General features: G+C 42.1%; 1 protein-coding gene across 2 annotated transcripts in view; it reads left to right on the forward strand.

The window, feature by feature from the left end:
• Positions 1-12,634, forward strand: part of HKDC1 (hexokinase domain containing 1) — a 47,021-nt gene that overhangs the window by 25,059 nt on the left and 9,328 nt on the right. The window contains exons 8-16 of one of the 2 annotated variants that reach the window (XM_005281897.5): positions 482-637; positions 1,752-1,985; positions 2,863-3,167; positions 3,817-3,965; positions 4,052-4,171; positions 7,402-7,497; positions 7,576-7,675; positions 9,538-9,721; positions 10,546-10,701. In XM_005281897.5, coding sequence (XP_005281954.1) covers positions 482-637; positions 1,752-1,985; positions 2,863-3,167; positions 3,817-3,965; positions 4,052-4,171; positions 7,402-7,497; positions 7,576-7,675; positions 9,538-9,721; positions 10,546-10,701 — 1,500 coding nt within the window. The remainder of the gene's footprint in view (positions 1-481; positions 638-1,751; positions 1,986-2,862; positions 3,168-3,816; positions 3,966-4,051; positions 4,172-7,401; positions 7,498-7,575; positions 7,676-9,537; positions 9,722-10,545; positions 10,702-12,634) is intronic. The other variant, XM_065553494.1, reaches the window with a different exon arrangement.

Genomic DNA, 12,634 nt, shown 5'->3' on the forward strand with positions numbered 1-12,634 from the left:
AAGGTCCCACACCTTCTGGTTGAGGCCACTCTCCTTCCAGTTTAGGTCCCGCCCCCTGCTCAGGACTCTGGCGTACTGGTAAGTCTTTTAAATTACTTTCATGCCTGATTCAAGGTGTGAGTGTACCATGGATTTATATAGTGGGGGAGGGATAGCTCAGTGGTTTGAGCATTGGCCTGCTAAACCCAGCGTTGTGAGTTCAATCCTTGAGGGGGCCATTTAGGGAACTGGGGTAAAAATCTGTCTGGGGATTGGTTCTGCTTTGAGCAGGGGGTTGGACTAGATGACCTCCTGAGGTCCCTTCCAACCCTGGTATTCTATGATTATATTTTCTGTTATCTATCCCTTTCCTAATGGTTCCTAATGTTCTGTTAGCTTTTTTGACTGCCACTGCACATTGAGCAGATATCTTCAGAGGCCTATCCATGATGATGCCTAGGTATCTTTCTTGAGTGTAACCATTGCTTGTATTCACTAACAGGTTTGAGAAGATGATTAGTGGATTGTATTTAGGAGAACTTGTAAGACTCATTCTTCTAAAAATGGCAAAGAAAGGCCTGCTCTTCAATGGCAAGATATCAACAGCTCTCCGTACTAAGGACAAGATTGAGACAAAACATGTAGCTGCTATGGAAAAGTAAGAGCTTTAAAAACACTCCTCAGTAATCACTTTTTAGCCTTTCCATAAGTGCAACTAGTCATCTTCCATGCTATTATAATATGTAAATATTTGAAATTGATTGTTGAGATTAATCCTGGATTGATGATCAAATTTCTGCTCAAATCAATTCAGTGCTAGAATCAATGGGAGAATCTAGTAGACCAAACTGGTCTTTTAATAGGTAATAAAGTAATACAGAGGCAAACACACACTGAACTATTAAAATGTATTATATTTATCGTATGTAACAAATGGAGAGACCTGACCATGTGTAGGGTGACCAGATGTCCCAATTTTATAGGGACAGTCCCGATTTTGGGGTCTTTTTCTTATATAGGCTCCTATTACCCCATATCCCCTGTCCCGATTTTTCACACTTGCTGTTTGGTCATCCTAACCATGTGTGTAGATCCACTGAGCTGTTTTCAGTGTTTCAGAAGAGTGGAAGGCTTTATGTATTCATACTTGTTATTGATGACTGTCTGTAGTGTTTGAAAACTCTGTTTCTGGTGCTTTGATTTTAAACATGGGCCATATTCCAGCCACAAAATGGACCCTGACTTTATTATGTTGTCTTGAATATTTTGTCTTGAATATTAGCATGTAGTGCTCCAATTCTACTTCTAATAATAATCTAAAACCTGAGAAAGCAGACAAGGGTGAAAATGATACAGAAAAGGAGCAGCCTGTTTAATGTTTGTTAAACATAACTCGCCCTCCCCTGTTTATTCAAGGGTCAAGTCAACTCTGATTAAACTTGATGGGAATCTTTTCATTGACTTTCACTGGAGCTGTATCAGGCCTTCTGAGACTTTCTAATTTTATTTGGTTGGACAACTTGATTCATGGCAAGAAACCTTAAAAAATGAAAAATGAACAGGAGAAGCTATCAACCTGTAATCAGCCAGCTCACTGCAGATTGGAAGCAAATCATCTGTGGACAACTAGTAATCTATGAAGCACGTAGAACCAGTGCTCTCAGGAAATTGCCTAATCTCTTGTGACCTAAATCTGTGTTGCTTTCTGTTAGTCACATCCAGACACAATTATTCTAGTATAGGTTAATGTATGTTTCTTTGTTTGGTATTAGACATAAAAAAGGTCTCCAAAACACTAAGGAGATTCTGATGGAACTGGGCCTGACTCCTTCTGAAGAAGATTGCATTGCTGTTCAGCATGTCTGCACCATCGTTTCATTTCGCTCCGCAAATCTTTGTGCTGCTGCCTTAGCAGCAATACTGACCCGTCTGAGAGAAAATAAAAAACTTATACGACTGAGAACTACTGTTGGAATAGATGGAACTCTGTATAAAACACACCCTCAGTAAGTAAGCTGCCTAGGTGCTATATTATTTTGTTTGGGTTATTTAGCAAAGGTTACGAACATTAGATCGGGGGAGGGGACAGACATTCACCCATGTCTTGTGTACCATTCACCTTTCTAAGACCATACTTGAATGTGAACTCTATAAAGATAAAAGATTTTTTTGGAAAATAAATAAAAACAGCTCCTTTAGCAAACAATCAACACAATACATTTTATTATGATCTATCACATGGAATTTTCAAATTAACTTTCTTTCCTAATTCATTTCTCTATTTTGAACCCTTGGTTTATTAGCTGTAGCACATTCCTTCTTAACTAGAGGTGTACCTGAGTTGAGAAGTTTGGATCCAGAATCTAATCTAAATCAAGCTTACCCAAATTCTAGAGTGTTCAGAGTCGGCACATTATGGAAAGAGGGGCCTGAATTCAAAGCTTGGATCTGAATCTACACCTACACTTCCACAAAATTGAGAAGGTGGCAAGTTGTAACTGGTCTGGTTAAGGCCTATCTTTACACCCTCCCCAATATGTCATATAGGGGCCTCCCTTCTCCCCAGGATCTTCTTCCCACTTGAACTCGCCAATGTAGCAAGACTTTAAGGTGTAATTTCATTATAGCCTATTTGTATGGATTTGATCATGGGAGATGTTGCCAATAATTCCTTCTCACCTACAGTAATAACTGAAGCTGCCAATAACCAGAAAACAAGAGTTGCACACTCATTCCCCCTCTTAATTTCTGAGGTTGCATTTGGTAATTCTCCTTTTGTACTTATGAAGTTTTGTGTGTTTATTACAGATGTGTATGGTTTTGTACATGTATATTATACACACAATATTTTACAAGGGTCTAAGGCAATGATTTTTCTTCCAGATATCCTAAACGCCTGCATAAGGTTGTGAGAAGGCTGGTCCCAAACTGTGATGTCCGATTTCTTCTCTCTGAAAGTGGCAGTGCGAAGGGAGCAGCCATGGTAACTGCAGTTGCATGCAGACTGGTATCTCAGCGCAAACAAATTGATGATATTCTAGCATCATTTGAACTTTCCAAGGAGAATCTTATAGAAGTGAAAAATAAAATGAGGGAAGAATTGGAATATGGACTGAAGAAAGAAACACATGCGACCGCCACAGTGAAAATGTTACCAACTTATGTTTGTGGAACACCGGATGGAACAGGTAAGGGTCTTTGCAAGGCACACAAAAATGTAAGGTTACATAGTAGAGATGGTTGGAAATTTTCCTCCAGAATTTTCTGTTGGAAATTGCCAGTTTGTCAGAGTTTCAATGTCTCGTGAAATGCTCCTGACTCCTTGGCAGTTCAGTCTTCCAGGGCTTCCAAGCTCCCGGCTACTTAACAGCCTTGACAGAGTCCCTGGTTCTGTGGCAGGCTACCTGGCAGGCTGCCTTGCAGGTGGGTTTCCAGGCTCTCCTAGCTCTTTGGCAGCCTGGTAGCCCTCAGAGTCCTGGCTCCCAGGCTCCCTGAACTGCTGAGCTCCCCACTGGGCTGGCTGCTGGGGCTCCCGGAAGCTCAGGAAGCCTTGGAAACATTTTTAAAAGGTTGAAACAAAATAAGTTTTTTTTCTAAACAAATTTTTGGAATTCCCATTCTTCAGAAATTTTGATCTTTTATTTTCTGTTCCCTTTTGGAACACCTTTTAAACTTGGGAATTTTCTGCAGGATGGGAATTAGAGTTCCCAGTCAGCTCTTACCCAGTATTTATGGTGTGCTGTAATGGCTCCCGTAGCTTGCATGTTCTGACTAAGCAGATGTACTATGTCTAACTGTTGAGAAGCACTGAAAAAAATATTTGTTTTTCCGATACAGAAAAAGGAAAATTCCTTGCACTTGATCTTGGGGGAACAAATTTCAGAGTTCTGCTTGTGAAAATTCGAAGTGGGAGAAGAAAATCTGTGAGAATGTACAATAAAATCTTTGCCATTCCTTTGGAAATTATGCAAGGAACAGGGGAAGAGGTAATGTCCAAACTGGTTATTATTTTTGCCACATTATTGTCCATTAAATGTGTGCTGGTTTTTACACACGGCTTCTGTTCTTCCAGCTCTTTGATCACATTGTCCAGTGCATAGCAGATTTTTTGGAGTACATGGGAATAAAAGGTGCACGTCTCCCTTTGGGCTTCACATTCTCTTTTCCCTGCAGGCAAGCTAGCATTGATAAGGTAAGGACTGGAACACAAAACAGTGTTGAATAGCTACAGTAGGTCTGATTCCTATTAAGAAAATTGCTGGATCATTTTGATGGATTTTTTTAACTAGTCTCTGTTCAGTCATTTAACGCAGAAACCCTTCATTTTAAATCCAGCATTTAAAATTTTATATTTTTTACAAGCAAGGATTTCCAAGGTTTTAAATAAGATTCAGGGCAGATCCTTAGACTTATGAATTGCCTCACATAAAATAGAGATGAAAAAAACACCATAAACACACAAAAATATTCTAAGTATATATACTGTCAGATTTTGCCACCCTTACTTATACTAAATATTGGCTTATTCAGCCAGTTGGCTACTTACAGAGCAAGAAGAGGACGCCATGGTGACTACTAAATGATCTTGTATGTTTTTAATGGGTCAGAAATCTCTTGCTCTCCTTTGGATCGATATCATCAATGGAAATTAGTCTCCTAATTATACTTTTCCAGCTACAAATTGAGTGTTTTCAGAAGTGTGCAACAGAAAAAAGGATATCTGCACTCAGTGTCTTCTTTCACACTTTATTTATTCCATTTTGTGATGCACCAGAGGGCAGAGTTGAACTTAGTCATTCGCAGCGAAGGGTTGAATTTTGATTGATCATCAAGCAGCTTTTCATGATACTTCCTCCCCCTTTGTGCTCTGATTTGACATTTAGACTCTGTAAAAATTTGAAAGGACAGTCAATGCTTGGTTTATTTTAAACCTGTTGTACAAAAAAAAAAAAAAAACAAAAAAACCCAACCACACACATTGGAACTTCAGCCTAAGGACTTGGTTATAATTGAGAACTATTTATCGCTCTGCCTTTCAAATATGAAGCAAATTAGTGAGTGATGGGAAAATGCAGCCAAAATGACAGATTATTTATGAACTATCAATCCGAGTCAGGGCTTGCACCCTCTGGGCCAGTTTGTTTTATCTCTTTATCTTGTTTTTTTTAAAAACTTGGTGTAATTAACAGCTATGATTTCAGCATCGTTCAGAAACTGTCATTGGTTCATATCGAGCAGTCTGTATAATACTGGTTGCACAATGGAAAACTAGTTATTTTTAGCATAATTTCAAAACTTCATCAGTGGGATCAGATTATTTATCTTAGAGTTAAAACAACTCACATGGTAACCTAGATAAGAATCCCCAGAATCACGCATCAAATGAGCTGAAATTTTGCAATGGAAATTTCTTAAAACTCATTAAGTTGACTGCTTAATTATTTATAATAAATATAATTCTTGTCATAGTTTACTCAAACGTGGTCAAATAATAATGGCATATGTGAGGCTATCTTCTTCCGGTCTAACTGTGTCTCTGTTGTTCTGGTAACAAGCTACACCTTGGTAACGTCTAGTATTTAGGGACATAACTTGACAAATTGAACCACTGTTTGTGCTGCAAGCATGGTTCAGAATCTTAATAAACCATGGAGTAAAGTTGTCAACAGCAAACCAAGTGGACATTGGCGGATTTAGAATTAGTGGGGCCCTGTGCACAGCTTCATTTTTGGGGCCCCCCCTCGGGACCGAGCCAAGAAAAAGAATATTCTCTTATCTCCCCCCCGCCCCACACGTTTTTCATACTTTGTTTTCTTCATCCTCCTCCTATATTATAAGTAATAGGAAGTAAATGAAAATAAAGTGAGGTACACCTGTACCTTGATATAACGCTGTCCTCGGGAGCCAAAAAATCTTACCGCGTTATAGGTGAAACCGCGTTATATCGAACTTGCTTTGATCTGCCGGAGTGTGCAGCCCTGCCCCCCCGGAGGACTGCTTTACTGCATTATATCGGGGTAGAGGTGTACCTTGATTGAGGCACGGGGTTGGGGTGCAGAAGTCAGGCTCTGGGAGGGAGTTTGGGTGCTGGATTGGGCTCTAGGCTGAGGCAGGGGGTTGTGCGGTGGGAGGGGGTATGAGGGGTGAGCTCTGGGAGGCAGGGCTGGCTTTAGGAAGTGCGGGGCCCGATTCGAATACCCGGCGGTGGTCTGGATCTTCGGCAGCACTTTGGCGGCAGGTCCTTCTCTCGCTCCGGGTCTTCGGCGGCACTGAAGGACCCACCGCCGAAATGCCAGCGAAGACCCGGAGCGAGTGAAGGACCTGCCGCCGAAGTTCCGCCGAAGACCCAGACCGCCGCCGGGTGAGTAAAAATTAAAAAGTTAGGCTCTCTTCTTTAGGGCGTGGGGCCCTCTTAGGCGAGGGGCCCGATTCGGGGGAATCAGCCTAAAGTCGGCCCTGCTGGGACGAAGTTTGAGTGCGGGCTCTGGGCTGGGGCAGGGGGTGCGGTAGGGGTCAGGGGGGCAGTGCTTACCTTGAGCAGTGCAGCTCTGAAAGTGACCAGCACACCCCGCTGGCAGCGGCTTCTAGGCGGGGGACGGGAGTCTTTGTGCACCGCTTCTGTAGCTCCCATTGGCTGCAGTTCTCAGCCAATGGGAGCTGCGGAGTTGGTGCTGGGGGCGGGGGCAACGTGTGGGGACTCTCTCCCCCACACCCCATCCCTGGGGCCGCAGGGACATGCTGGCTGCTTTTGGTAGCAGCACAGAGGGAGGGAGGCAGCGCGGGCAGGGAGCTGCCTTAGCCCTGCTGCACTGTTGCTGGTACGTCTCTGCGCGCCCCTTGGGGGGAGGGGGGCAGCGGGACTCTGTGCACTGCCTGGGGCAGGGGCAGCGCGCAGAGCTGCCTCCTTCCCGCCAGGGGTACGCAGAGATGTTGCCAGCAGCTGGCCGTTTCCGGGAGCAGTGTGGGGCCACCAGCCATGGAATGCAGGCAGCCTGCCTGCCTGAGCCCTGCTGTGCCACCGGCCGGGACTCGGGCAGGTTGTCAGATGAGATTTGTCCTGCATTTTGGGACCCCCCCGTCATTGGGGGCTCCGTGCCACCCCACTGTTTGTTACATGGTAAATCCGCCTTTGCAAGTGGAGTCAGCACAGTGGAAGTTGGGTTTTACACGGGCCAAAAACATATTATACATAAAAAACTACATTAAAAGAACATTATTATGTTTGCAAAAGTCAAGCACTCAAATGTTAGGAGATGCCAGAACGAAGGTTACCTGTGCAACCTTAATTCAGCCCCCTTGCGCAAATGATACAGTCATTAATTACATGCTTACATAGTACTTTTTCCACAGGACCCTGCCCCATTCGGTGCACAGGATTCACATCCAACTACATTTGTCATTTTTGTTGCTGTTCTGTTACAGGGAGCACTTGTGGAGTGGACAAAAGGTTTCAAGGCAACAGACTGTGAAGGAGAGGATGTTGTTGATATGCTAAGAGAGGCCATTAAACGCAGAAATGTAAGGAATTCTATTCCTATCTATTTGGTTTGTTAAAACAGCTGCACCCCTTTCTAAATAATATGATTTCCATTGCAGGAGTTTGACTTGGATATTGTAGCAGTGGTAAATGACACTGTTGGAACAATGATGACATGTGGCTATGAGGATCCAAATTGTGAAATTGGCTTTATTGCAGGTAAAATACTAGTCAAATTACTTGTTTAAAATGAAAGCAAAATATTTAAATGATCAGTTGATTTGTGATAGAAAAAAATCTTACCACTGAGACAGATAAAGTCTGTCATAAGAACTATTAATGTCTGGAGAACTTGTGCTACCTTGATAGCTCCGTGGTAATGATCTGCACCAGGATGTAGGAGAATGGGATTAACTAATTTTCAGTCACTGGACTGACAGCGAGTTATGTTTCACAACCTACAAACAGATAAACTGGATACAAACATTACATATTTTCTTCTGGAAAGCTTTAAAATAAGACTACTTTATTTCTTAGAAATCAGGACACAGGAAAAACCCCAAATGGAGGGAAACAAAATAGGCTGATCACTAAAACAGAGCAGCACAGCTCACCCCACCTTACTCTAGCTTTCTGCAAACTGACTCTGCAAGGTATAGATTGATCACACACTTTCCTACAAAGTCTCTAGCCTGCAAGCTGGACAATTTTTATTGTTTCCAATACACCACCCTGGGGCTATGAATATAGCTGGGGGAAAGGCTGTGGCATGTTATGGATGCCAGTTGATGAAGTTTCATCTCTTCCTCTAGTGCTACAATTTAAGGCTGTGTCCACACTGCCACTTTCAACGTTAAAACTTTAGTCATTCAGGGGTGTGAAAAAACTCCCCCCTGAGTGACAAAAGTTTTAGCGCTGAAAAGTGCCAGTATAGACAGTGCCGGCTCCCAGTGATAAAGCTACCCCTTGTTCTGGGTGGGTTGTTTTTTTTTTAATTGCCAGGAGAGCTCTCCTCCAGCGATAGAGCATGACTACATTGCCCATGTCTGCCAGGGCCGCACTGTAACATGGGCAGTGTAGACACACCCTTATTGGCCAATCTGTAAGCCTTACGTGTGGTGAGGACAGGGAAGGGTGTTTAAAGCAGAATATAATGAGGGAATCCTTGGAGACTGTAGCTAATAATGTAGGAAGATGATTAGTGCTTAATTTGTAATGAAAGAGGTGCGATGGCTCAAGCAATTAGGTGCCAGGGCTCAAGCAATTGATTTACTTTCATAACTGCCGTGGCAAGCCCAGAGATGCCAGGGCCCAGCCCTGGCACAAATTAAGCACTGAAGATGATGCTCTGCCTGCTCAACTATTTCTAGATTCAGATGTTATGTTCTTTTGGAGAATGTGTTCACATGCAGAGATGAGCTGTGAATCTGGTGTATCCTCTGAACAAAAGGACTCAGGGTCCATTGTAGGTAGGCAGATAAAGATGCCTGGCCAGTGTGTAGCAACACTGAACAAGCAAATATGACATGTAGATGCATGAACATGGGATAAAACAAAGTATGGTTGAGCCAAATAACTTTTACAGTAGCATGAGTTGTCTGGCCTGCAAAATGTGATGCAAATATCAATTGGGTAGTATTCAGTCACCTGACTCTGTGCCTTCCTATCCCATCTCCTTTTCTCCAGTGAGATTCCCATGAGGGCATTGCAGTAATAGGAAATCTCCAGTACTCTTAATTTCTATGGCATATTCTGTGGAAAACCTACCTCAGTTCTGAATGTTTGTATTTCAATGATGTAGAAACAACAAGGAGTCTGGTGGCACCTTAAAGACTAACAGATTTATTTGGGCATAAGCTTTCGTGAGTAAAAACCTCACTTCTTCGGATGTAGAAGATACTATCAGAAAGGCCACTTGTTGACACTGATTTCTATTAAGATCTTGGGATATCTTTGTAATACGGATCTGGTTCAGGAGAGTGACATTTAAATATTTCACAGTATAGACACCATGATTTCCTTCTATGCATTTCAGCTACTCTTTAACTAGATGTGACGGAAGCCCTTTTGCTTTCTCCCAGGAACTGGCAGCAACGTGTGCTACATGGAAGAGATGAAGAATATTGAAATTGTGGAAGGGACTGAAGGGAAAATGTGCATTAACACGGAATGGGGAGGATTTGGTGACAATGGGTGCATTGATAGTATCAGAACAAAATATGATAAAGAAGTGGATGAGGGTTCATTAAATCCTGGGAAACAGAGGTAAAGCTGATTTTATTGTTTTTAAATGATGAATAGGTTACTGCAACGTTCCTGAACCTGAACTGCTTTTTTTTTTTTTTAAACAAGTAATTTGCAAGGAGATTTTGGTATCGTAATTCATTTGCCAAACTATAAATCATGCAGATTGCCTATGTTCTTTATATCTGGACTAAATTATTTCTCTGTCCCCACATCAACATTGCCAAAACAGGTGATTTGCAAAACAGAACACCTTTTAAGACACATATGCAAAACATAAGCATGACTGTGTTGTCCTGTCATCCTTTTATTTTACTGTTCCACTTGGCTTGACGCTAGGATAAAATACTCAACTGTGAATACTTTCCAAATAAGATTAATTGTGAAAGTTTTGTATTAAAAATGAACTTCAAAATAAATCCTGCAAAAAATGAGTTGAGGAGTCTGAGTTTGGTTTTGCAAGGCCAGACCTGATCTGGATCTAAGTGCCAATTTATATCAGCCACCAAAGTTAAAGGTGGGGGAAGCTGGGTAAAATGTTAGAGTTAATCTAAAACTGGAACTTCAATCAATGCATTATACTTAATATTTTGTGTGTTCTTTCTAATTTCTTTATCTTCTTTAGAACATGAAATATTCTAACTAGTGTTTGCGTTTGAAGTAATTGTAAGATAACGTGTTGTTTTTTTTACAGCCAAGCAGCAGTGAGTTTAGGGTAGTGGAATTACCCGAGTTTTTAATATTTTTAGGGGGTGATTATAGTATGTACTACCCATGGTATTAAACAGAATTAATTCCATCTTTTAATTATTTGTAATTATTTATTAATATTTTTTGTAAAATAGGTATGAAAAAATGACCAGTGGAATGTATTTGGGTGAAATAGTGAGGCAAATTTTGATTGACTTAACCAACCATGGACTTCTGTTCAGAGGTCAGATTTCGGAATCGCTCAGGACAAGAGGAATATTTGAAACAAAATTCCTGTCTCATATTGAAAGGTAAAGTAATTCATTAGAATGGGGTGGTTTCTGTCTTAGAATCATAGAATATCAGGGTTGGAAGGGACCTCAGGAGGTCATCTAGTCCAACCCCCTGCTCAAAGCAGGACCAATTCCCAACTAAATCATCCCAGCCAGGGCTTTGTCAAGCCTGACCTTAAAAACCTCTAAGGAAGGAGATTCCACCACCTCCCTAGGTAAGCCATTCCAGTGCTTCACCACCCTCCTAGTGAAAAAGTTTTTCTTAATATCCAACCTAAACCTCCCCAACTGCAACTTGAGACCATTATTCCTTGTTCTGTCATAAGGTACCACTGAGAACAGTCTAGATCCATCCTCTTTGGAACCCCCTTTCAGGTAGTTGAAAGCAGCTATCAAATCCCCCCTCATTCTTCTCTTCTGCAGACTAAACAATCCCAGTTCCCTCAGCCTCTCCTCATAAGTCATGTGCTCCAGACCCCTAATCATTTTTGTTGCCCTCTGCTGGACTCTTTCCAATTTTTCCACATTCTTCTTGTAGTGTGGGGCCCAAAACTGGACACAGTACTCCAGATGAGGCCTCACTGATGTCGAATAGAGGGGAATGATCACGTCCCTCGATCTGCTGGCAATGCCCCTACTTATACAGCCCAAAATGCCGTTAGCCTTCTTGGCAACAAGGGCACACTGTTGACTCATATCCAGCTTCTCGTCCACTGTGACCCGTAGGTCCTTTTCTGCAGAACTGCTTCCTAGCCATTCGGTCCCTAGTCTGTTAAAAGTGCATAGGATTCTTCTGTCCTATGTGCAGGACTCTGCACTTGTCCTTGTTGAACCTCATCAGGTTTTTTTTGGCCCAATCCTCTAATTTGTCTAGGTCCCTCTGTATCCTATCCCTACCCTCCAGCGTATCTACCACTCCTCCCAGTTTAGTGTCATCTGCAAACTTGCTGAGAGTGCAGTCCACGCCATCCTCCAGATCATTAATGAAGATATTCAGATGTTCAGTGATTTAGATAATGGCACAGAGAGTACACTTACAAAGTTTGTGGATGATACGAAGCTGCGAGGGTTTGCAAGTGCTTTGGAGGATAGGATTAAAATTCAGAATGATCTGGAGCAATGATCTGAAGTAAGTAGGATGAAATTCAATAAGGACAAATGCAAAGGACTCCATTTAGGAAGGAACAATCAGTTGCACACATACAAAATTGGAAATGACTGGATAGGAAGCAGTACTGCGGAAAAGGATCTGTGGGTCATAGTGGACCACAAGCTAAATATGAGTCAACAGTGTAAAACTGTTGCCCCCCCACACCCCAAAAAAGCAGCAAACATCATTCTGGGATGTATTAGCAGGAGTGTTGTAAGCAGGAGTGTTGTAAGCAAGACATGAGAAGTAATTCTTCCACTGTACTTCTCAGCTGGAGTATTGTGTCCAGTTCTGGGTGCCACATTTCAGGAAAGATGTGGACAAATTGGAGCATGTCCAGAGGACAGCAACAAATATGACTAAGGTCTAGAAAACGTGACCTACGAGGGAAGATTGAAAAATTGGGTTTGTTTAGTATGGAGAGGAGAAGACTGAAAGGGAACATAACAGTTTTCAAGTACATAAAAGGTTGTTACAAGGAGGAGGAGGTAAATTGTTCTTAACCTCTGAGGACAGGACAAGAAGCAATGGGCTTAAATTGCAGCAAGGGAGGTTTAGATTGGACATTAGGAAAAATTTCCTGTCAAGGTGGTTAAGCACTGGAATAAATTGCCTATGGAGGTTGTGGAATCTTCATCACTGGAGATTTTTAAGAGCAGGTTAGACAAATACCTGTCAGGAATGGTCTAAATAATACTTAGTCCTGCCATGAGTGCAGGGGACTGAACTAGATGGCCTCTCCAGGTCCCTTCCAGTCCTATGATTCTGAGATTCCCCCACAAAAACATGGAATATTCCCCT

The sequence above is a fragment of the Chrysemys picta genome, chromosome 7 (assembly GCF_011386835.1).
Source record: "Chrysemys picta bellii isolate R12L10 chromosome 7, ASM1138683v2, whole genome shotgun sequence".
Classification (NCBI taxonomy): Eukaryota; Metazoa; Chordata; order Testudines; family Emydidae; genus Chrysemys; species Chrysemys picta.